The sequence below is a fragment of the Pithys albifrons genome, chromosome Z, assembly GCF_047495875.1.
Source record: "Pithys albifrons albifrons isolate INPA30051 chromosome Z, PitAlb_v1, whole genome shotgun sequence".
In the NCBI taxonomy this organism is placed as follows: domain Eukaryota; kingdom Metazoa; phylum Chordata; class Aves; order Passeriformes; family Thamnophilidae; genus Pithys; species Pithys albifrons.
The window spans coordinates 17,854,974-17,878,498 of record NC_092497.1 but is presented as its reverse complement, the minus strand read 5'-3'; the positions used below and the strand labels follow the sequence as shown (position 1 = coordinate 17,878,498).

Here is a 23,525-nt window from a genome sequence, read left to right as displayed (position 1 = left end):
TTTGGGCCATGAAATGAGAATACTCAGGAAGGTTTCTGTGTGCATGTGATCCTCAGAAGGAAAGAAAATAATCTACTTTTCTCACAGTATGTCTACTGTCACTGAACTTCAAGTGCTTTGCAGGGAAAACTGAGGAGATCCTGTTTCTCTTCCTCTAGTATGAGCTGAAAAGGTCTTGTAATGGAAAATGATGTGAAAGAAACTTTCACTAGAGAAAGAGATCCTATTTCTTTACTCCTGGAGGAAGAATAATGATACTCTTAACATGAATAAACCTTAAGGACCATAAGTAATACTCAACCAGGTATGTGAAGCTTTGCAATAAAGATTAACTTCCAGTACCAAATCAAGCTGAACCATAACGGAGAATTGTGGTATCACCACTGCTGAAAGTCAACAGTGAGTGTGCCAAGAAAACTTATCCTCTAGATCTGAAAGTACAATTCACTTTGAATACTTCTGCTCCCTCCCTCATTTCCTTGAAAATCCCCAGGAGATGCAACATTCAGTGAGCTCTTGAGGAATGTCTGTCCTTTCTCACAATACTCAGAATCTGATAAGAGAAGAAAGGCAGAAGAGTAAGTGCACAAGAGACAAAAAGCAAGGAAGTATCTCAATTCCCTACTGTGCTAGGATCAGAAGAAAAATCTGCCTGAAGGTCTTTTACTCACTTTTATTTTGAGTGAATTAATGAAGTCCACTATCTCTGAGGTGTCAGGTCTTTGTGACTAAAATGTGATTTCTTTAAGAATAGATATTTTATCATTCACTTATTTAAACAGAATCCAGGTGTGCTGTCTAAACTGTGGTATCAGTCAGTTGTTACTAAAGCTTCATAAGAGTTTTAATCTTTATGACTCTTCATTCTTACAGGGCTCACACCTATGCCATGCTATGCTATTATCTCTGAACTATGGAGTGTTAAGGGCTGCTTCTGACAAATGCTATGAATTGTAATTCCACTTCTGTGCAAATCACCCATAATATTACACTTCTTGCTGTGAGAAAGTGATTCTAGTTATTAATTTCATTGAAAAGCAATTTAAAACAAACAAATAGAAATTGAAGTGGATTTTTCCCAATTTTCACTGAAATGCTCCCCTGGAAAATGTCCAGCAAACTCTTAATGATCAGATATATACAGAATAGGACATTTGGTAAGCATTCCCCCATGACTTGACAGGATGTTGCTGTTAGAGAATTGTGATTCACCATCAAAGTAGTCTCTGATGAAGTAACAGTTATGATATGTTTTGTAATGTTTTCTCAGAGTTAACTGTAATATAAAAAGTGTAATCTTTGTCTTCTAGGAAGTTTTGATATAAACATTTACTGGGTTTATGGAAGTTAATGTGAATCATTTACAACTACGCGAGACCATGGACTGAATCACAGAAATAAGTTGTTCAGAAGAATGTACATGAAGAATAGTTGTAAGAATTAAAGTGTACTCAACTTTTATTTAGTGTCAAGGAAACAACTCTGTGTGAGGAAGTCATATGATCCTCTATAAAGCTTTCAAACATGCATACAAACTCAATACATCTAATATACTATACAGCTAATGACAGTAACTGTACAACCAATGACTGTGTTTCTGGCAGCTTGACCCCATTCAAGCTTTCCTTGGTGTTCTGCTGTGCAAGAATGCTTTTTTCTGCAATGCCTTTCTATTGACAGGTACATGAATTTGTTCTTAGATACTGAGACACCTTTATATCATTGAAAAGCAAATAAACTACACAAGAGGCTTGTTAGACTTAATTTTTTTAATCAATAAAGCACATGGAATAATTTTACAGGAAAAAGAAAATACTGCACAGAATGTTATGATTATTTTCTAAAGTATGAAAATCCCCCTTTATTCCTGTTAAGTGGTACAGTTGACAGCAGTGCATTCTGATTATCTTCTCTGCTTTTATTTTTTAATGGATCATCATCTATGCAATAGTCAATTCAAAAAATTTAACCAATTAGACTATAAGGAATTCATTATATGAGTATACCCCTAACTCCAGGCTCTCAGTGCCAGGTGAGATGAAAGCCCTTGGCTTTAGTGTAAGGTGGATTCCCCTGACTCAAGGTCTGAAGCAGAGGAATATCATGCTCAAAATGACTCAGCACAGGATATGTACTCAAGGGCTCAGGTAAGGGGGCAGAATAGGTGGATTGTGTCTGGAGTAATGGCTCATAACGACCTAGAATGAAACCAGACAAGCAGAGGAAAAGAAGCAGCTGCCCCAGGAGATTGCTCTACTGCAGATGCTGTTTCCTAAGTCTTCCGAAATTACATATGGGATCAGCAACCTCTAGAACAACCGGAAATTGAAGCAGGAGTGACTGTTTAAAGCCCTTGTTCCTTTCCAGGGGAAGTTCTATGCTACAGAAAAGTAGCTTGTCCATTCCCATGAAGTTACCTACTTCAGTGCTGAAGTTAGAAACTGAGCTGGGAGAAACAACTTTTGTTTCTTAATCTTACTATTTTTTACAGGCTTTTAATTCAATGAAAAATATTTAGCTTATTAGTTATTAGAATCACATTACAACCTAATGTGTCCATTTTTAGGAACAAAATAGATTACATGCTGTCATGACACTCTTTATGCCTGCCAAATTTCAGTGAGATGTTCCTGATGTTTGCAATATTTGTTTCAGTAGGTTTTTTCTGTTGTATATCAAGAAAAGCAGTAAAATACTGCTCTGACAGTGCTGTGTGGAAAGGTTATTATGAATAAAAATAGCGATTTTACTAATCGCTAAGGATTGTGTAAGAATAATGTGCTATAGTGCTATCCCCTTTACATACTTATATGTATGCATGTATACTTATATTTTAAATAGATATTATAATTGAAACCATAATAATAGGAGAGATGTGAAAAAGGAGAAAGCATCAAAGATGAAAGCAGTGTGGTTATATGAAGCCTATTACTGTTTTTACAGTGCAAAGCAGCTCTAAAACAAATGGAACACTGATGTTAAATATACTCTGCATTGATAACTTCTTTATCTAGGGAAATAGACTGTTCTTTTGACTTACATATTTTTCAATTAGGCTTAAAACATGAAATGTCATGAGAAAAATGAAAAGCACTGGTTAACAGCTTATCATAACTAAAGAGTGAAACACTTTAAAATATGCGGCATAAGAATTATGTGTGTTTTGCAAAACATTTGAATAATTTTATGAAGCCAGGAAAAATGACCTCATGGTTAACAAACTGGATGAATAATAATAAATACAAGTATTTCCTCTGCTATCAAAAGTGTGCATAGGTGAGTCAAAATTCCTTCATAATGCTGTTCCTTTAAAAACCATAATAGGTTAACAATGCAGCTGTGCTTTCAGAGATAGTATAAGGAAAAAAATTACAATTCTGAGGCATTCAAATGCATTTAAATATTTCAAATAGATTGGCAAAATCATAGATTTTTCTTACAACAAAACCTGCATCTCATTAGGACTGAAAACACAGCTATGAGTATTTATTTATCTTCACTGTTCAACAAGAAGATTTTTGTCTTCCTTCACAATAAATGAAGCAGGGATTCTACCCACAATTCCTCTACATCATTTTTTGCTTCCATTCATGTCTTTCTTCTGTGCCCAGAACCAGGGCAGCTGACACACCCCTTCAGACAGGGTGTATTTTCAGCTGTGTACAGGGGCACAGTAAGCAAGTCCACTGACTCAGTGGCTCTCCCAGGCTCTGTAAAGAACAACCACCCACAGTGTTCCCACGGAGAGCTTTGCCCTCTCCTCTGAGTCATACTGCTACCTTCAGCAGACTGCTGCTATGAAAAAAACCACCTTTCCCACAGGCACAAGGAGAAATTGCAAACACTTTCAAACTTAATCCTACCTGTTGCATTCCCATAAATCCTAGCCTGTCCCAATAACTTCTTTCTCTAATGTAGGAACTAAACACAAGAGACTGAAGAGTGACAGCATCTTTCAAGCTGTAAAACATCTTCTGGCACATTTTCAGAGTTGTACTTGCTAGCGCAATCAACCAAATCTATGCTGACTTCTTGAAAAAAAGTATTTACAAGATTTATTAGTCCATTTTAACCTATTACTATGAAGACAGTGATAAGCAAAAACATTCTGGAAAATAGTAATTTTTTTCTTTTTTTTTTTTTCATTTCAATTATATTTGTCCTAAGAGGAGGAACAAATTTTCCTGGCTTCCTTGGCGAGTCAAAGGTTTCCTGCAAACAAGTACATCTTATAAAATTTAGTACATCTCCTCAACATTTTATGATCTACTGGAAATCAATACTGAGTCACCTCATGCTGAGACAGCATCACATTTTGCCAGTGTGCCTTCTTGTTCTTCTGTTAATTTTATGTGGCTGCAAGTAATATAGGAAACTCTCAGGGACGAGGCACAGACAAAAGACCCAGGAACAGAAGCATGTGAAAGAAAGCAGAAAACTGAATGATCTAAATAAAAATGAAAAAAATTCTTAAAGAAACCTTTTGCTATCTACATTTCAGTGTATTCTCATATAAACTTTTACTTTTTGACACAAAATAAACATCATTTTTTAAGTGCTTATTTAGTATGCAAATTCTTCACCACTTCTTAAACTCACAAGTAATAAAGATGAGGTGTGACTTATACTAGAAAAAGCTTACCAGTGCTGAACTTTCTACTTGTGCTCTTTTGTTAATTATAATTTTGTACACATTAAACTCATTGGATTAAATAGCTACACAATAAATTTACAATGACAGTTCATGAAGCACCCTCCTGGCTACTCCAAGATATAGAGCAAGAGTCAAACTTTCAGGGTGCCTCTAAACATCTTCTGCATAAATATTGGTATTTCTTTTTGCAATTGTGCTCCTGCATATTTGAGTACAGTGTGCAATCAGATGGGCTTGAATGTTTTGTACATACATTTTTAGGCCTGCCAAAAATCTATTTCAAGTTCAAACAATTATCTAATTGAACGGATCAATCCTTTATGGTCCACTTGACCATAAAAATCTCTTCCTTGGTGTATCCTGGGTTCAGCTGGACATGATAAAATGGACAGAAAGTGAAATCCAAGGTATTTCAGTAATTGTCACCCAAAATTCTGGAGGTACTTCTGTCTTCTGAATTGTCATTGCATCACCTATATTACAGTATTTGGTGCATTCAAAGTTTGCATGCTTTGCTTTGTGAACTGACAGTCTGCTTTCACAAAACTGACAACAGCAAATCTTGAAAGTGATAATTTTTCTTTTGAAAATTGCAACGCAATAAAAAAGACTGGAATTACTATACACAAGCTGACACATTGTGTAATTTGGAATGAAAAATAATTCCACATACATAGGTATATAAAAATATGATTAAACATTTTCAGTATTAAAAAACATTAGAATCTTTGAAAACTCAGTTACTCTCCAAAAATGACTAACACTTAAAAATATATTCTAGAGTATCACAAAATGCTGTAAGGTTGTTTATTCTTTCTTCACATCATTCTTTTGCATGTGTGCTTGATTTGCTTTTTGTTTTCTACTACTTGGAATTATTTGATGCACCACAGTTTAAAAAACATTGTAATCACTGCATTTAAGTTTATAATTTTACAGTAATATTTTGGAGGCAGACCTGAGCAAAAATTTTTCTTTTTTATTCCCGCTCCTCATTTCTCCATTTTCTTCTTTAGTGGCCTTTTGAAAAATCCAGCCTGCAGAAAAGAAGAAAGGAACTAAGAAATACTCAAAACATACAAACCATATTGGTCACATTCATTTGCTGATTCTTACAACTATTTTAATACTTTCAACACAGTAAAAAGTTATTTAATAATTTATCACTGAACTACATTTTTTTCTTGAAATGAAAAAACTAAAGAGATATGTCATGAAAGCAGAGAAAAGGAGTACAGATAATATATACTAGAAAGATTGCTAAATCATTATTATGCTCACATATTGTCAAAGGTTAAAATGTTTAATAATAATATTTGGTACTCAATTGAATAAATAAAATATTGTTTTACAATTTCAAAATTTTCAAGTGATTATGCATGTTTAAATTTATAAACTGTACCCGTCTAACACAATTAAATATTTATTAAAACCCTCTAACACGAACTAAATATTTAGCCTGGAGAAGAGTGCCCACTTGTGGCAAGACTTATACCACAGACCTATCATGTGTTGCATATAGAGAAAACCTGATTATCAAAGGCCACAGCCAAAAGTAATAGGAAAATCCCTAAATAAACCCTTACTTGTACTAAAATATCTTCCTATTTTTCTTTTCATAACATAATGGCGATACAGGTTTCAATTGTATAGCAGTGCACATTACACATCAGAAAAAATATAGTGTTATTATTCATTTTGTTATTTCTACAAGATTTCACACTACTTTTTAGTTAATACTGTTGTCTGTGAGGTTGTTGTTATGAGCAGGAAATGACGGATGATTTAAGCATATGGGTTTATTTTCACAAAGACAAGAACATGCAGCTTACCTTCCACAAAGCAAATATAAGCAGTGCAAGAATCAAGAGTCCGGCAAAGATACTCAGAAGGATTACCCATAAGGGGACTGTACCCGGTGGGAGTTCTTTGGAAATCTTAATCATGGTCTGCAAAGTATTCAGAATGTAAGCAATAAATAATTTGTCCTTCTAAAATATCAAAGGAGCAGCAGTGATCAGTATGCGGTGATTTTCCAGAGTACCAATTAATTTTAGCTACAGAAACTTATACTAACAAGTTAAGAAAATAATCCAACATGAAAGCCTGTCCTTATACAGTATCTTGCACTTGCTAAGTGCATTCATGTCATGAGGGTGTCCCAGCTACAAGTCAGTAGTCACTGTTAAAGGATACGGGACCAAAACCATGAGCAACAGAAGTATATGCTATGGAGTTCCTTTAATATAATCTTCCTCACTCAAGACCTGCCTCCCTGAAAGATGGAGCTAAGCATGAGTTTAAAAGGCTGTGTAGATACTAATTTGATTTTAAACAAGGCATATCTTGTGTAAACTAAACAGAAATAAGTAATATTCACATTTAAATAAATGTGACCATGTAGGAGTTTGAATTAACTTAAGAGTTTAGAGACCAAGTTTATAGTTCAAAAAAGCATTCCTATGAAAGAAAAATACATCAGTTATCATGTTCTTACCTCCAGTTTTTGATGATCCTTTCTCAAAATCAATGACGAGTTCTCACTCCTAAGTAATGCTTTCACAACTAGGGTTAAGCTGTGAATACTGGCCTGGAAGAAGGGAATTAATTACTATGGTTTGTAATTACCTATTTTGAAGTGGAAAGCTTTGTAGCATGAGAAGGGTGAGGGAAGAACTTAATGGTTTGGGAGATGCTGAAGAATGTTAAAGTCAGTCAAACTGCTCATGTATGTCATCTTCCGCACACATGTTACTGTTTGCAAGACAGCAATACTGCTTTGAAAGGGTAGATTGCAGAGATTTTGAAGAAATGTTAATGAATCCTGGAAGACTACTACTATGGCCATAGAGATAGATTTGGGCTTTCTAAAATTCTGCTGTATCTCCCCTCTGGAGCTGTTGTTTTCCAGAGGAAAAACAAAGACACAAAACAGGTTTTCAGTATCAGAAATTTATTGTCTGAGCAAAATGGACCACATTCAGGTCATTGTAACCATCAGACAATATTGAAGTGTGCTCCGAAGTGGACTCTCTCTCCTCTGCTATTTTTGATTTAAAAAGTCCTTTCTAGACTTGAGTAATCATTCCATATTAAAACTTACTAAAAAATATGTGCTTCTATGTACCCCTCCTTACATATACTGAATTAGAATTTGTGGACACATAAGTAGCTATTAAAGGGGGATTATCTGTACAGAATAAGTGAGGAATGTCTGTTACTGTGGTTTGAAATTCCTGCTAAATTATAAGAACTTACTTTGAGGGTAAGAAAGTGCATGTGACATAGTTTTAAGGAAATTTTAAAATAGCAAAAGAAACTATTTCAAACACTAGAGCGGACAATCAAGAAAATAGAAGATACAACTTTAATAGACATTAGAAACATTGGCTTAAGTTTCTCAAATCCAAAAGTATTCTGAATACAAATAGGATTTACTTACTTTTATGATGGTAGGTTTCCATACTCTTAATGAAACATTCACTTTATATATGTCAGATGGGACCAGGGCACAAATAATAGAGGCACAGCTATATGTATCACAGTCCTGTTTAAAGGGCACCAGCATGAATTAATAGGAAGAAACTCCTCACACTATTAAAATAAAAACATGTAAACTACTATATATACAGATCACTTGCTGTGACACCAGTACTAAACTGATATTCATTACTGCAGCTTTTAACGTAAAAATGTAGAAATGACACTGCAGTATATAAAACCAATTGAGATATTCATGCTGTGGTGGAATAGACTCAGTTTTTGCAGGTTGGCAAGGCCTGAGAAATCTGTCACTGCAGCTACACAGTAAAAGGCATTACAGAGCTCCTAAAGGAAGCACATTCTGTAAGAGCAAAGTGTTTTTCTACTAACACCGCTATGGCTTTTCTGCAATGTTTTTCAAGTTGTGGGATACCTGACTCTTTCAAGTAGGGCAGGATGTGTGTGTGAAAATTTAAGTATTTTTACTTCCCAGTATCCCTTGCTAGCTGAGAGTACAGCAGAATTATGTTGTAACAAGTTGGAAATACTTGCTTAGCCTAGACTTTTATCACCTCTGTGAAGCAATATGACAAGCATGGCAAAATAGTCTTCTATGACATGGTTTTGTTCGCACCAAAAACTCTACTTGTACCTCTGTGCTGAGGATGCTTTCCCCCTGACATGCCAATATAGCTATGGCAGCAAAGTCAATTTGCAACTCTTTCATCGAATGTGAGAAGCTAATCCTTTCCAAATAGGATCATCAATTACAGTTGCATGGAAAATCTATCAGATCAGCATGTTAGCATTTGAATATCTTTTCAATTGGGTGTCTAAAACAGCTGAAAGGGTGATGTAAAATATTATTATTTATTAATTACATTGGGAACATAGTTGATGAAAATTTATTCAGCTGTAAAATGTGCTACTGTTATTTACATACTTTTTAAACTAACCCCCCAAACCATCTAAATTCAATTCCATATACAGTTTTGTAATCAAATAAAAAACTATAGTTATTCTATATAAAAAAGGAGTTTTAGGCTATTAAGACAAAGTGAGTTTCCACAGGATACAGTTTGAGGGAAGTTTTTTTACATTTATTGTAGAAGTATTCAGCTCCAAAATCCAAGTTAATATTTGGGATGAATATGAATACTGTAATTAGGCTTACCATAATTGTATCCTTTGTAGGTTCTTTTATTTTTGGTAATACAAATGGTTTCCCAGTGCCAATCTTTAAGGGATCTATGGGGTAACTGGTTTGGCAGACGGCATTCTGTTAGCAGAAACACAAATAATTACTGTCTGAATATGCAATGTGTTACAAAAGATGCTTTGGAAACAAGCCAAAATTATTACTATTTAATATTTAATAACAACTATGCTTACTAACCACTAAATGCGATAGACCAGCGTATTGCAAGAATGCAGAATAGGAAATTGAGATGGTGTACGTATTGCGGTATTATTCAAACAGCAAATTAAATTTTTATGAGATAAACTAATGTAAATTCTATGCAGCTACTTAAACATCTGTAGAAGCAGACAAGAGCTTCCTGCAAGATGGCCACTACATGAACCAGCAAGAGCTGATCATTGAAAGAGCTAAATAGTTTTTGCATGAAAAACCACAGAGGTTCTGCCATAGCAAGCAGACTGTCAGGTGAAGTGCAGGATGCAGAATCCTTTGATGCAATGTCCAGGGAGGGGGAGCGGATGCTGGAGCACTGCTAGATCTCTGTGACTCCTCCACAGGCTGCTGGGTAACTTTGGTGTCTTCAGTGTGAGGGAATCAGCTTTTTTTCAGCCAGGTCATTGACCTTCACATTGCTAGCATAAAAGGATTACAAATCCCCTGCAGTGCACTTTGGTACACTATTATCACCAGGGTGTAGCAAGCAGTAAATGCATTATGTCCATATTAAAAAGCAAACTTGTGGCAAATGGGGTGATTGCCTAAGAGTGAAAATAACAGGGGAAAGAATGGAAGAAAAGACAAAATTTTTGTTTTGTATTTTAAATATATTTGTTTGTTTTTTGTTTTGTTTTAAAGGTAAGTATTTGGAGAGAGGTGCACATTTGTGTGTCTATGATCAGAAGATAATAAAAAATGGAGTTTGGATTGCCACTTAGTGATATTTGGGTTGTTCAGCCATCCAGTTATTGACATAGCTCTAGTTTTAATATCTACAGATCTAGATTTATGGAATTTGCTAGAATTGTGGTCTACAGGTGCACTGGAGGCGTGAAACTGAAAAATTCAAATCAGAGCTGCAGTGAAGAGCATTCGAAAGACATGACATACCGTCCCCTTCAAGATGTCTCAGTGCCCCAGAGAAGGAAGAAGCCAGAGGACTGCTAGTGCTGGAGAGCAGACATGCAGGAAGGTTAATTTCAGTAACCAAAAGAAGTGAACTGAATAGGATGTTGAGGTCTGGATGTACAGAGCAGGATTAGAGCATTTGCAATCAGCACTGCTGACAGAGGAGACAATCTGAGCTCGTATCTTGGTCAGGACATCCCAGCACTTGGCAATATAACAAATCAGCCTTGTTATCATCCACTCATTGTTCAATACAATTTTACATCTGCTTGTTTTCTTTTAAGAAAATTTCTCTCTCTGTCTTCTTATGCACATCTGTATATACTCAAAACACCAGCATCTTGTTATTTAAACTAAAAGCCGTATCTATCTTGAAGCAAGGTGTAATCCCAAATGTTTGCATTTTGCATTTCCTTATAACATAAATTCAAAATTTAAATTAATCATAAAAACAAAAATTCCTAGCTTACTTGGGTATGTGACAATGCAGTGAGATAGAGAAGAGTGTTCTTGGCTTCTGTTATATTGGGAAAAAAGATCTGCAGTGTGAGGTTCGGCATTGGAAAGTGTTCACCTTTTTCAATCTATTAAAAAAAGAAAAATGTTTTGATTAATTATTTCCTTATTTTGTTACTATTTTATTGTAAGTTGTTTCATTTCCTGAGTTTTTATTTTTTTCTTTTTTATTTGTAGATTTCCAGTCATTTACTCCTCTGAGAACAGCTTCTTGTGAATTTGCAGACACATTCTTCTGTGGGTTTTAGTAATACAATGCTCTATTGAAGAAAATCAAAGTAACAGGATGAAAGGGGCCATTTTGACATGAATTCCTTCTTGTTATCTTGCTTAATATGTCCTCTTATCATCTCAGAAGATAATCAAATGTAATTTTATTTCACTATATAATAAATGACCTAAAGGCTCTAACATGGGAGATCAGCCACTGTATCAGTGGTGACTTCTGCTGGTTCCTCCCCAGGTACGGTTAGGTAACTGCTCCTCTCTCTGCTTTCCTCTGAGAAGATGACAGGATATATCTGTAAGCTGTTTCTGGAAAGGCTTACTGTGGCTGAGGATGGAGAAATATCTAGGTAGCATTGCTGGCAGGGGGATTGGTGATCTTGTCTCTGAAGTGGACAAATGTAAAAAATGCTCAAGAACCTTTTAAGCTTTTTTCTTCTGGCTACAATTTGTGACTGGCTGCTTGCAGAGAGGAGTTTTGTTTACAAAATCATAAATCTAGCAGTGTTTCCACTTAGAAAGCAAAGATTTGTAAATTAGATGAATAATGTCTAAATACTAACAAAAGCTTTAAGATTACTGGATTTGAGCTTTTAGACTAAAAAAAAGCTGAGTGAAACACTTGGTGGGTTAAAATATAAAAAAAAGCCCTTTGTCTTGCTATTTGGTGAGAGTAAGAATTTTCCCATGGTCCATTTTTTTACAGATAGAAATTGATTGATTCAGAGATTTTTATGCTTTTTATATGGGATCCTTATCCAGTTTTGGACTTTGTCACTTGGAAACAAGGATGTTCTCAAGATAAGTAAATTCAGTCCTACTGAAAATTTAGGCTGGGCCTGTAGTCACAGATTCATAGAATCATGGACTGGTTTGGATTGGAAGAGACCTCAAAGATCACGTAGTTCCAAGCCCACTGCCACAGGAAGGGCACTAGACCAGGTAGCTCAAAGCCTTGTCCAAGCTGGCCTTGAACACTTCAAGAGAAGGACCATCCCCAACTTCTCCAATGCCTTCCCACTTATTATGTGCCTAATATCCAATCTAAATCTAACCTCTTTCAGTTTGAAGCCATTCCCTCTCATCGTATCACTACATGCCCTTGTGAAAAGTCCCTCTGTAGCTCTCTTGTAGGTCCCCTTTAGGTACTGGAAGGCCACAAAGAGGTCCCCACATAGCCTTCTCTTGTTCAGGATGAAGATTCCCAGCTGTCCCAGACTGCCCTTGTAGGAGTGGTGCTCCAACCCTCTGATCATCTTCATGGCCTTGAGCAGATACACGTCCTTCTTATTTTGGGGGTTGTAGGGCCACCTATAGCAGTCCAGCAGCGATTTCACAACAGCAGAGCCCATCTTTTACACATGATTTTACTTTGCAGTATTCATTGCATCAGGAAGACCACATCCTTGGAGAATGGCATTTGTCTTTTACAAATTGGACTGTATTTTGGAAATAGCCATTCTAAACTGCAAAGGGCACAGGGAAAGTTCTCATTTAGCAAGTTATTCCTTCTTTCCCCAGCTGAGGACAGGAGCACTAAAACGCATCAGAACTACTCTGCAGGAGCTGACCACTCTGACTCACTTTATTTCAGAGCAAAGAAGAAAAAGAAAAGTGTAAAACACAGAATAGGTTTCATCTATTGCATATCTGCTCTTTAAGTAACAATTCAAACTAAATGGGAAAAAAAAAGCCAATACCTATATCATTAATTTTTCTTACCCTATAATGCAGAGTAACTTCATCCCCAATCTGCTCTGTTGTGTTAATAGCAGTAGGAACAGTATCATTGGCTGCAATTATCACATGGTGCTCTTTGAAAACGCTATGGATTAAAAAACACAAAAAACCCCAATAAGCACACAAACTTCATAAAAGTCTAGCAGATGGTAATAATATAGTCTTTTAATTATTTCATGAATTTCAGGACTAGTCTTGCAATTAAGAGTGCACTTCTATGTTCTCTGAAGTTCAACTGTTCTGTTTTCTGAGTAGACCTCACTTTTTATTTCATACATTCAGAATGTTTTGTTCAGATAAAACTACAAAATTACCAAATATTATTCCCAAAAATAATTGATCAGGTTCTGAATTTGGTGTTCTTATTCTAGCTGTGCAGTCCTTTATCCGGGGTATTGCCATGTGAAACAGGCAGGGTCCTGTAAAAGACAGGACCAAGCGAAAACAGAACAAATTCAGGCTTATTTCCTATGGGACAAAAAAAGGCTGGATTTGAACTGTGAAATGCATCTAAAATGAATTTGGCTTAATTATTTACACCTGCACACCATGCAATGTAGCTTACCAGTGGTATTCAGAAAGCTTTTCAGGTATGGAATTAAACTTAATTCTAGCAACTTCTGAAAATAAAGGGTACTACAAGACCTATAAAAACAAACCCCAAGCAAGAACCTAAAATTAAGGCTCATTATTGAAGATGGAAATCAAACATCACACCATGAAATATTATAGTGATACAAACCCATGGCCACCAGGAAGCTGGAAATATTTGCTTTCTTGTGCACCTGAAACACCTTGGAATGAGTATGGCAAAGTACAGGAACAAAAGGTGCTGTTATGCTTAGAAGCTGCAGATCAAATTTTAATAGATAAAACGGAATTACAGCCCAATATGGAGTAACTGCTCCATTATTTCATGTAACTTTTCACTAAAGCCTGGGCTTCTTTATTATGAGCCTTGATACTGTTGTCTTTAAATACGGAGCACAGTTCAACAACAAAACAGTACTACATGCCCTTTGAGACCTACTGTGTACTGTGCTAGCAAATAAGCAAAAAGAAGCATGAATACCTTACAAATATTAATCCTACTTCATATTTTACTGGAATTGTAACATGCCCTCTGTTGTCACTCAGCGTCTCAGGTGGTTCTTCACTGTCACTAAAACAAAACAATATATGTCACTCAGACCAGACTGCTGGAGATGCAATACTACTAAGTAGTTGGAAAGGGATCTTAAGAAAGTGAACTACCTACAGCTGAGGATATGAAAGCACACTACCCATTTCCAATTAATTACCATCTCCTAAAAATAAATTCCAAATACTATTTCCAGTAACTGATAAGTTCTGCACCAGCCCCAGCTCAAAAAAGCATCTTTTTTAAAATTAGACTGCAGCTGACTGAATGAAAATGGGAAAATTACGGCCACACCATTCCCGGATTTTGCAAGGACAGCAAACATTGAGGGAACGTGCATTCCTTTATTTCACCAGAGACAACTGCAATGCTTTTACTCTTTGAAGTCCAGAGCTTCTCGTTAACTGTGATTCATGATAAAGTATGCAGTAATTCTGCAGGAGAATAAACCTTTGCTGAAGGTAAAAGTACCAGAAATTATGACTTATTTGTGACTCTCAGGCTGTAGAGACTAACAGCTAGTTATGTAGTCCACTCAATCCATCGCTGAACTGAACACATCTGTAAGAGTGCCAGATCCACGGATGGCTTAACCACTTTTATGTTCTGAAGTCATCTGTGTTTTACTACAAAATACAAAACTGTACAGCTTTTTAAGAAAAAAAACAAAAATCAGAAAGTAAAGACTGCAAGTCACCTTGTTGCATATACATGAATAGTAGCATTTTCCAGGAGATATGATGCATTGAATTGAAATGATATTTTGAAGGAAATCTGTGAAGAGAAATACATTACACATTGTAAAAGAGAAAAAAAGCACACTAATAGGGCTTGATATGATGAAAATTGTACTAATTCTTGATACTTTTATCTATGGAAACTTTATTCATATTTTTATCAGTTATCTGTGAATGAATACGCTATTTTCAATTTGGTCCGACCAAGAAGGAAACCTAACAGGAAACGTAACCTAACCACTTACTAAACAGATGACTTGAATTTTAACTGACAAACCTCAGGAAAAAAATTATATAGTATATAAGAAATACCTCACTAAATAGCTCTTAATTTAAACTAATTTGTCTTACAAGCAGTATATGAAAACCCTTTTTTCCCCCTCTAATGAGGAAGAAACAAAGCTTCAAAGCCTGGCAATTACAGGCTGTCCATAGAGGGCTGCTGAAATCTCACTTAATACATGGTAAAACACCTAGAATACCAAAAAGAAATGTTTACAATGTAAACAAAGAACTACTAGATTTCAAAAAAATCCCATAGGGCAATTCTATCCCAGTTTGGCACTACACAAAATTTGGGAACGATGTCCCAAATATGTCCCTCTTCATGTCCTGACATTTGAGCATAATTTTATATGAAGGAAAAGCTTTCCTATTTATTACTGTATGGGTTTTTCAGCTCAGAATTTTATTTTTCCTCTAATTTGTACAAATCTTTATTGCAACGTGACCCAGAGAAAGTTGTCTTACATATTACTTCATATTTAAAATTCAAAAACTAGCTTTAAAAAGGAATGGACTAGAGGCTTTTTAGTGAATCAGAGATTAATTGATTTCTGATGCAAAGTAGAGTGTGACATTTCTAAATTTAGGGCTCTATAGCTACAGACAAATTAAGAGCAAAGCATGAAAGGAAAATGTGGCTAAAGCTGGGAATGGAACATTGTGGGTACAGGCATTGGATAGTTTGCTTATTTGGCTGCAAGGTAACAGATGACTTAATCCCTACAAGTCCAAAACATAAGCTGGAATGTATGTGTGGGGACAATGCAAGAAGACATCTCTCATGATTCTCCCTCTGCATGACAGAGGAACAAAGAAGAAACTGCTAGGAAAGACAGCTGGTCTTATTTGCATGCAAATTGATTTTCCTCAATTCAATATCAGAACAACTTAAGTATGGCTTTTCAAAGGCTTAGTGTAGTTAAAGCTCCGTCTCTTTTCCAACAGGAGATACATAGATTACTGGAGCTGTTCAAGATAGAGTTTGATTTTAAGTAGACTACTTGCTGGAAAGGTGTCTCTTTCCCTGCTGACCAGAGGTGAAGTCTTGATGTCTTACTTTGGCAGATCCACATTAGCATTTCCATATACCAAATTATGGTCTCCTCAACAGACCAGATTTTATACACAAAATAACTAAAGTCATAGGCTCCAGGCTGTGGAGAGTCACAGTAACTGATGTCTTATCAGTATATCCTAAAAAATACCTACACACCTTGAGACAGATACTTCTGGCCAAGTTGCGTCACTTGCCTTCAGTGTCAAGGATGGCAATATACATCTATTACCTACTCACACACCACAGCTGACTGCCCAGGTACTGAATACCAGATATCTTCCCATTTGGCTCAGTACAGCTGACAGCAAGGATAGGTTGGGAAACATGCACGGACAGTTTTTAGGATGAACACAAAAGAAAAGAAATTCAGAGGTGATAGGGACTGCTTTGGCTTTAGAATAACATAGAGCAAGGATAATTTGCATGCAAGGAGGACTTTTTACTTCTTCTGCAGGTTTTAGAAATGGATATCCCACTTTACAGGTGATGTTGTGATTAGATTCACAGGTATCTTTCTGTATATCCTAAAGGGAAAAAGAAAGTGAAAGTCAACTCCTTTTAAATTTTGACTAAGCATCACAGACCTGTTGAACACATATATACCACTGCTACTTTTCATTGTCAAAACATAGTAAGAGTCAAAGCCTGAATTGAACAAGAAGAACAAGAGGATGCCACAAATTCTGCAAAACAATTTCCACCTATGGACATCTACATCAATTAATAGCCATTATTCCTTTCCAGTGAAAGTGTTTTGGAACATTTGCAACTATATGCCTACTGGGCATCAAGCAAATTAGTCAAGGGGTCTGGCACATGAACATATCTATAATTACACAGTTTGAACATGCAATTTTTTAAATGTGTTCCTAATGTAGCAATAAAAGTGACTTTCATACGCCATGGGATCAGCAATAGTGCTATGGATCTGTGACTTCTCCTAATGTGCAACATCAGGACTGTTGATAGAAACCAAACCTCTGATGTTTTCCACCTGAACTGAGGGGAATTTCTATAGCATATCTGCTGAGGCAGGCAGAAAAACAGCCACTTTGGAAATGCTGTCTGAGGTAGGGATGACACAGGCACTGATCCATTCTGTCCTAGCAATACATTGCTTTTTCTATACACATGCAAATGGAGAATTCTAGAGGCTCAGGAGTTCTACTGCAAATAACAAGGCATTTCTGGCACTATAGAGGTACAGATAATTCATGGTGCTGATGGTTGTCTTAGTGGCAGGCACTTAGTCCAAGTGTCATTGTGAAACTTGTGTTGGTAGTTCATGGATGAGGCTAAGCAAGAGTCTACTCAAAACAAAATAAGTAAACTCTTCAAAGGTGTATATGTGTATAAGCCAGGACAGCAGGTCCAGGGAATCCCTTCCAATCAACTGATATGATGCTAGAACTGATTTGATGCTAGTCAAATTTAGGTTTAATAAAAAGGTTTCCTCAGATCTTTCTAGCATTATAGGCTGTGATAAATTTGATAATGTAAAAAAAAATCCTACCTCAATGCCTGCAAAAATAATATTTGGAGAGTATTGAACCAAAACTCTGGTATTATAGGCACTGTCCTTTTTGTTCTTCACAGAGAGCTGGATTGTGAACTTATCATTGCGTGACTTTACAACGAATGGAGAAGAGCTGTAAAATAAAGTAAGAATGTTTGACATCTTAACTATTGAAACTATGTTTAACATAAAGAGGTACTTCTTTCAGCATCCAGGCTACCTTGTTTCTGACTTGGAAAGGATGCCAGAGAATTATTTTACTTGACTCCAGAATTTAAAATTGACATAGAAACTTGGTACAGATATTAAGTGATATGATAAACCAATTGTAGTTACCTGTCTCCAGCTATGCTTGCTTTTACATTCAGAACAAGATCTGAAATGCATTTATTCTTGGCTCCACAATCTTTTGTGAAAGGAATCTGCAAAAATAGTATGTTTATTCTTAATTTAATTCCATTTTTATTGTTAAATACTTGCATTTTAATGCATTATCTAGTTTATATAAGGTTTTCTGTTTGATAATAAAAGAAATCTTCCCTAGTATTAATCAGTTAAACATGCTAATTTCCTGTAAAATGTGGTCAAATATAAGCTTTCCAATCATTCCCTTCTAAGTGATTCACCTAAATTCTGAAAAGAGGCATTAGTAGAAATATGAATGATGCTAAGCACCATCAAAGCAATTGGCTGAGATTCACCCGCTCTTTTCTATCTTCAGTTAACTATGTACAACTTTAAAATCCTAGCCTGGTTTGCAAGCACATTGAATCAAGCTTTTTGTTCCTGAATACTCACTTGGAGGAAATACATCCTAGACAGGCTCAATGACCCCAGCCTCTGTAGCCAATTTGTGGACAATAGTTCTAGCTCTTGTGTGGGCTATGATTTTTACCTTAAATAGTTTGGTTATTGATACAGAATCTTGCTGACTTACTGTTATGGGTTCACCTAGGTGGACCTAAATTTAGGTTTTAAAGTTCAGAGTAGGCCTGAAGCTGTCAGCTGACTTGAGCTGGGCTGAGCTAGCAGCTGACTTCTTCTAGCCAGTAATTTTGTATTCCATACCACATTACGACATCATCTCCAGGGAAATAGGAACCAGTGTGGGAGTGGTTAAGGCAGTCGCTTTTTAGCCTTCCTCTTGGGAGGACGTACGATGCTGTCCCAGGGGGGATGGAGAGGGCCAGGCCCACCACTGGCTAACAGGGTAGCTCAGGAAAGTAAAATGTGTTGTTCTGGTTCTCTCATTTCTGCTTGGGTTTGTCTCCCTGGGGAATACGTTTTTTGAAGTAATGTGTAGTTAAAATACTACACATTTGTGTGTTTGTTAGGAAGTGGAGAATTTGTTGTTGTTTCAGACTTGTGTGAGTGTATATTTGTACTTTCTTCTAATTGTCTCTTTCTTTCTGTAAAAATATATGTAGTTTTAGTATAAACGTGGTTTGAAGGTTTTTTTTCCTTCCCCTCTCTTTTCCTCCTTTTCCTTGGTGTTGGGAGGGAGGCTTTAACCCTGTATTTGGAGGGTTGGCAGTTTGCCAGCTCAAACCAACACACTTACATATTCAGATATTGAATTTGGCAGGTTGCTATCAAGAACAGGTCCACTCTCTGGATCAGAAAAATTGAACTCCAGCAAAACCTTTACAGAGTCCTGAAAGTCAGGCTTATCCTATAACATAAAGAAAATAAACCTGCTGTTATAGACATTCACTTTAGTAACTAAGGAGGTTAGAAAACACCCAAACAATGCTGAGGTAAAATATTTTTCAGTCACATTGTTGCAATCCTTGGTAGAGAAGCATCTGAATGCTTGCAATTGATGATATAACATTTAATGTGTCAATCCTTATAAACATCTACTAATGTTTTGTGTATCTTATCATAAAAATGTTATATATCCTGAGCATGTCCAACACAGTTTTATTTAAGAATATCTCAGAACTATCAACTCATAGACTTTCCTCTTCTAGTTGTGCTGAAAAGATCAGTAAGACGAGCAGCAGCAGCAGTATCAACTTGTGTGAAGTCAAACTTAGGTCTGCGGTTGGGAGAAGAAAATTCTGGGTATTATTTACCATTAGTATTGAATTATGATACAACAGTGAAGTCACCAAACATTTTAAATGCGGGTAGCTTATAATACACCACTCCATTCACTCCTTACCTTGGGTACAATCTGGGCAATTTCATACTCACAGTTGCTAATTATATTTCTGTTTTGCAGTGAATAAATATTCTCTATCCCAAACTTAATTTGCATTTTTTTACTATATTTTAGTAGGAGGAATTGCACCAATATGCAGACTCAAATTCTAGCTTACATGCTCCTGCTGAGTGTTGAGTGCAACTAAATTACTACCCATGATAGCTGCTTGGTTCCACTAAGTGTAGTATGCTCTTTCTTATGACAGAAACAAATAGATCCATAGGTAAAGAGACTGTACATATAAGTAAATATTTTACACATGTATAAATAAATAAATCTAAATATTAAACGAATTTTACGTACACTTCTTAAGATTAATTCTGAACACAGATTTGTTGTCCAATTTACAACTAATGGAATGCATATTTGAGTTATTATGGTGTCAACATGAGAAAAATACTTTAAATGATTTACTTGCCAACATGTAGAAGTTATGTTTAGTACATTCTGACCCTTTGATAGTTATATTTTTTTGCATTTTCCTCTCATGGGTTTCTGTGAACAAGCTTCGAGATATTTGTCTTTGTGAGTCAAGAGTAATCCAATACTGCATACCTGCAAAGGAAGATGAGATCAATACTATGAACCATTTTGCCTCTACACATTCCTTGTTCTCAAAATATCTTGGATGCACTTTGAATAGTGAATTGAAAAAAGTTACATTCCACTTTTTAATTAATACATGCATTCAAGCATAGCAGTTTTATAGTTTAAAGATTCCATAGCTTAGTGCTTATCTACTTACTGGATTCAAATATATCTTCTTTTGACTTCACTCTGGTCTTAAAACAAATAGTGGCATTTATGCATATTGTTTTTCTTTTGTTTATCTGACAATTTTGCTGTTGGATATTGATACTTTTAGGTGTGAATTGCATGGAAACATTTACTTCAGCCACATCACGAGACCTGAAAAAAAACCACAAAGAAAGTGCTTGGAAATAATAGTAGCAACTTTTTTAAACTTAAGAATGAACTTACAAAGTATGCAACATTAAACATTCAAATACAGATCATGGAATCATGAAATCATTTAGACTGGAAAAGACTTAAGACCATTGAGTCCAACTGTCAAAAGACTTGGAGCTAAAAAGAAAAAAAGCCATTAATGTTTTTTGGGAAATAACAGAAGCATAAAACCTGCAATTGAGATAGGGTGTGTGGTGTGTGTTGATGGTACTGTGCTGCACTGGAGCTGCTGGCACAGTGCTGGCCATGTTATGCCAGTTAAGGGGCCATATATTATTTTATTTCTGCTGTCTTGGCTATGTGATGCTATGAAAGCAACTGATAATTCAGAAAACAAAGAGAGCAACACAAATAGGGAAAGAAATATCCTCATCAGCCAAAACCTATAATGCTCTAGAGCACTTTTAAAGATTGGTCATCAATCAGGAGGTTAAAACCCTGAATAAGTGGGGACAAGAGCAATGTCAGGGTCTAGAGAAGTAATTAACTATATATTCTATACAGAACACTAGTAAAAAAGAAATTACAAAGAAAGTAGTCACAGAGTTTCTCCACAGTATTGTACTGGTTTCAGAACAGATACCAGGTGAAGTATTTCCAAAAGCACTTCAGCAGCTCTATAGAGCCAGTCCCATTTAAAAGAGAATGAGGGCCAAGACCTATCATCGAGAGAGTATCCACAGATGAACATACTATTACACACAAACTGGAGGGTGGTGTGCCATCTCTTGGGTAGTGAATGTATAAACAGACTGAGATTCACCCACTTTTTTTTTCACTTTAACTGTCCTTCATCCATGCAATGCATTCCTGTCTCATCCTTTGCTCTGATTCAGTTCCCTTTCAGCCATAGATGAAGTATGTCAGTGTACTAAACCAGTAAAAAATGTAGGTGGCAAAATAACTTTCTTCAGATTTGTAATCTAAGTAGTGCAATGAAAGGGGATCACACTGTGTTCCCACACAGCTTTTATAAAGAAACTACCAGCTGAAGGTGAGGAGCTGGGAGTTTGAGGATGGTAGCAATCCTTCACAAACTCTACTACCTAACAGGTGAGTCAGGTGGAACAGCAGGACAGGGAAAGCAAGGATCAGCAATGGGTTAGCATTTTCCATACCAGAGTCAGAAATAGTTTTACTTGTGCTTTAGAAATGAGGGATTTAATCTCATTTATTTCTCTTATTTCTTAAAAATTATATTGCTCACTATGACATTTCAATCATACTCTTATATAAAGAAAATTAATTAATTGGTAACCAGAAATCTTGGTTAAATTTTTCAGATTTTCTGTAGAAAGTCAAACTGTAGTTTTACTTTCAGGAAATAAAATGAGTTTGCTTAGTGACCCCTTTATATTTGAACCTGTTCTTGATATTGTTAATAAAATGATATACAATAGACCAAGAAAAAGAGAACAACTAGGGTTTTTTCCTATTTTATTAGGATTTCCTATTTAATTAGGGTTATTTCATATTTTTTGTAGTGCCACAAGTTGAATCAGTTTCTATTTTGATTATCATCTAGGAGGACAAGTTCTTCATACTAGGCTAACAAGGTTTCTACAACATTCTTGTACTTATAACTGCATACATTAAGTTTTATGCTCATTCCTCCAGACAGACATGAAAAGATGAAGATTCACAGTCAGTGTCAGAGCATGAGATGAACCCAGTATCCTCACAGACTCCAAACTGTCATGCATGCAAAGTTACATTGGTACCCCAAGAAAAAGCTTTTTCTGTCCTGACAGCTGCTATGAGTCTCCGTACCAGAAGAGGGCAGCCCCACCAAGGCCTCCGATGGTAACATCAATCAGCCCGTCATCGTTTAAATCCATTTCTCCATGGACAGACTGGCCAAAAAACTTCACCTTTTCCCCGTCTCCACCTGATGCAATACGCTGTGAAATGTGTAAAGAGGTTAATGCAGTGCACATTGAAGAGCAGTCAAGATGCTCTTGATAGCAGTGAGGTGGAGTTTGATGAATACACCACAAATTTTCAGATTACAAAACATCTACTTTTCTGGCTGTACAGAACATGTTAAAATCTTTCTAATAAAAGCATGCAAATATATTTTCTAACAATACCAACAGTCATATTAGGTTAAATCAGTGTGTTTAAAAGTACAGAGCAGTTTAAAAAAGATGTTACAACTGGAGACGGATTATATACATTACATACATTAGATAAGATGGTAATCTGTAAAGTTTTATTCCATACCTGTGAATACTTTTTACTGATTGCTTTGCCACGGCCATGATAAATATAAACAGCTCCACGATGGTCATCCTCTAAAGGAGAACCTATTACAATGTCATTGTATCCGTCAAGGTTGAGATCCTTCACTGCAGCAATTGCAGTCCCAAAGCGTGCACCACAAGGCTCATTCTTAAGAACCTTGCAGGTATCCTGTTTTAATGGTGAACAGCACGTCTGCTTTATTGGTTCAAGACTCATCTGATATTCAAACTTCGTCTGTTAAAAGACAAATTTAGAGTTTGTGAATTTCCATTAATGTTTTAGCAATGCAGACTTTTAAGAGCTCCTGTCCAGAAGACAAACAGATGAATTAAACAAAACAATTACATCCTGTTCCTAGTGATGGAGTGCACTGCAGAAACTGTGATTCTATAACTGTAATTCAAATGGTCTTTCCAAGCAGCA

General features: G+C 36.0%; 1 protein-coding gene across 1 annotated transcript in view; it reads right to left on the bottom strand.

Moving 5' to 3' along the window:
* Positions 1-1,751: 1,751 nt before the first annotated feature.
* ITGA1 (integrin subunit alpha 1) overlaps positions 1,752-23,525 on the bottom strand; it is a 74,319-nt gene continuing 52,545 nt past the window's right edge. The window contains exons 14-30 of the mRNA XM_071580918.1: positions 23,082-23,336; positions 22,629-22,759; positions 20,635-20,798; positions 20,308-20,444; positions 19,242-19,352; positions 18,017-18,102; positions 17,678-17,813; positions 16,608-16,688; positions 14,783-14,859; positions 14,017-14,106; positions 12,927-13,029; positions 10,934-11,047; positions 9,312-9,416; positions 8,097-8,201; positions 7,152-7,244; positions 6,487-6,603; positions 1,752-5,691 (exon numbers count right to left, since the gene is read on the bottom strand). Of these exons, the coding sequence (XP_071437019.1) occupies positions 5,647-5,691; positions 6,487-6,603; positions 7,152-7,244; positions 8,097-8,201; positions 9,312-9,416; positions 10,934-11,047; positions 12,927-13,029; positions 14,017-14,106; positions 14,783-14,859; positions 16,608-16,688; positions 17,678-17,813; positions 18,017-18,102; positions 19,242-19,352; positions 20,308-20,444; positions 20,635-20,798; positions 22,629-22,759; positions 23,082-23,336 (1,950 nt within the window). The 3' untranslated portion in view covers positions 1,752-5,646. The remainder of the gene's footprint in view (positions 5,692-6,486; positions 6,604-7,151; positions 7,245-8,096; positions 8,202-9,311; positions 9,417-10,933; positions 11,048-12,926; positions 13,030-14,016; positions 14,107-14,782; positions 14,860-16,607; positions 16,689-17,677; positions 17,814-18,016; positions 18,103-19,241; positions 19,353-20,307; positions 20,445-20,634; positions 20,799-22,628; positions 22,760-23,081; positions 23,337-23,525) is intronic.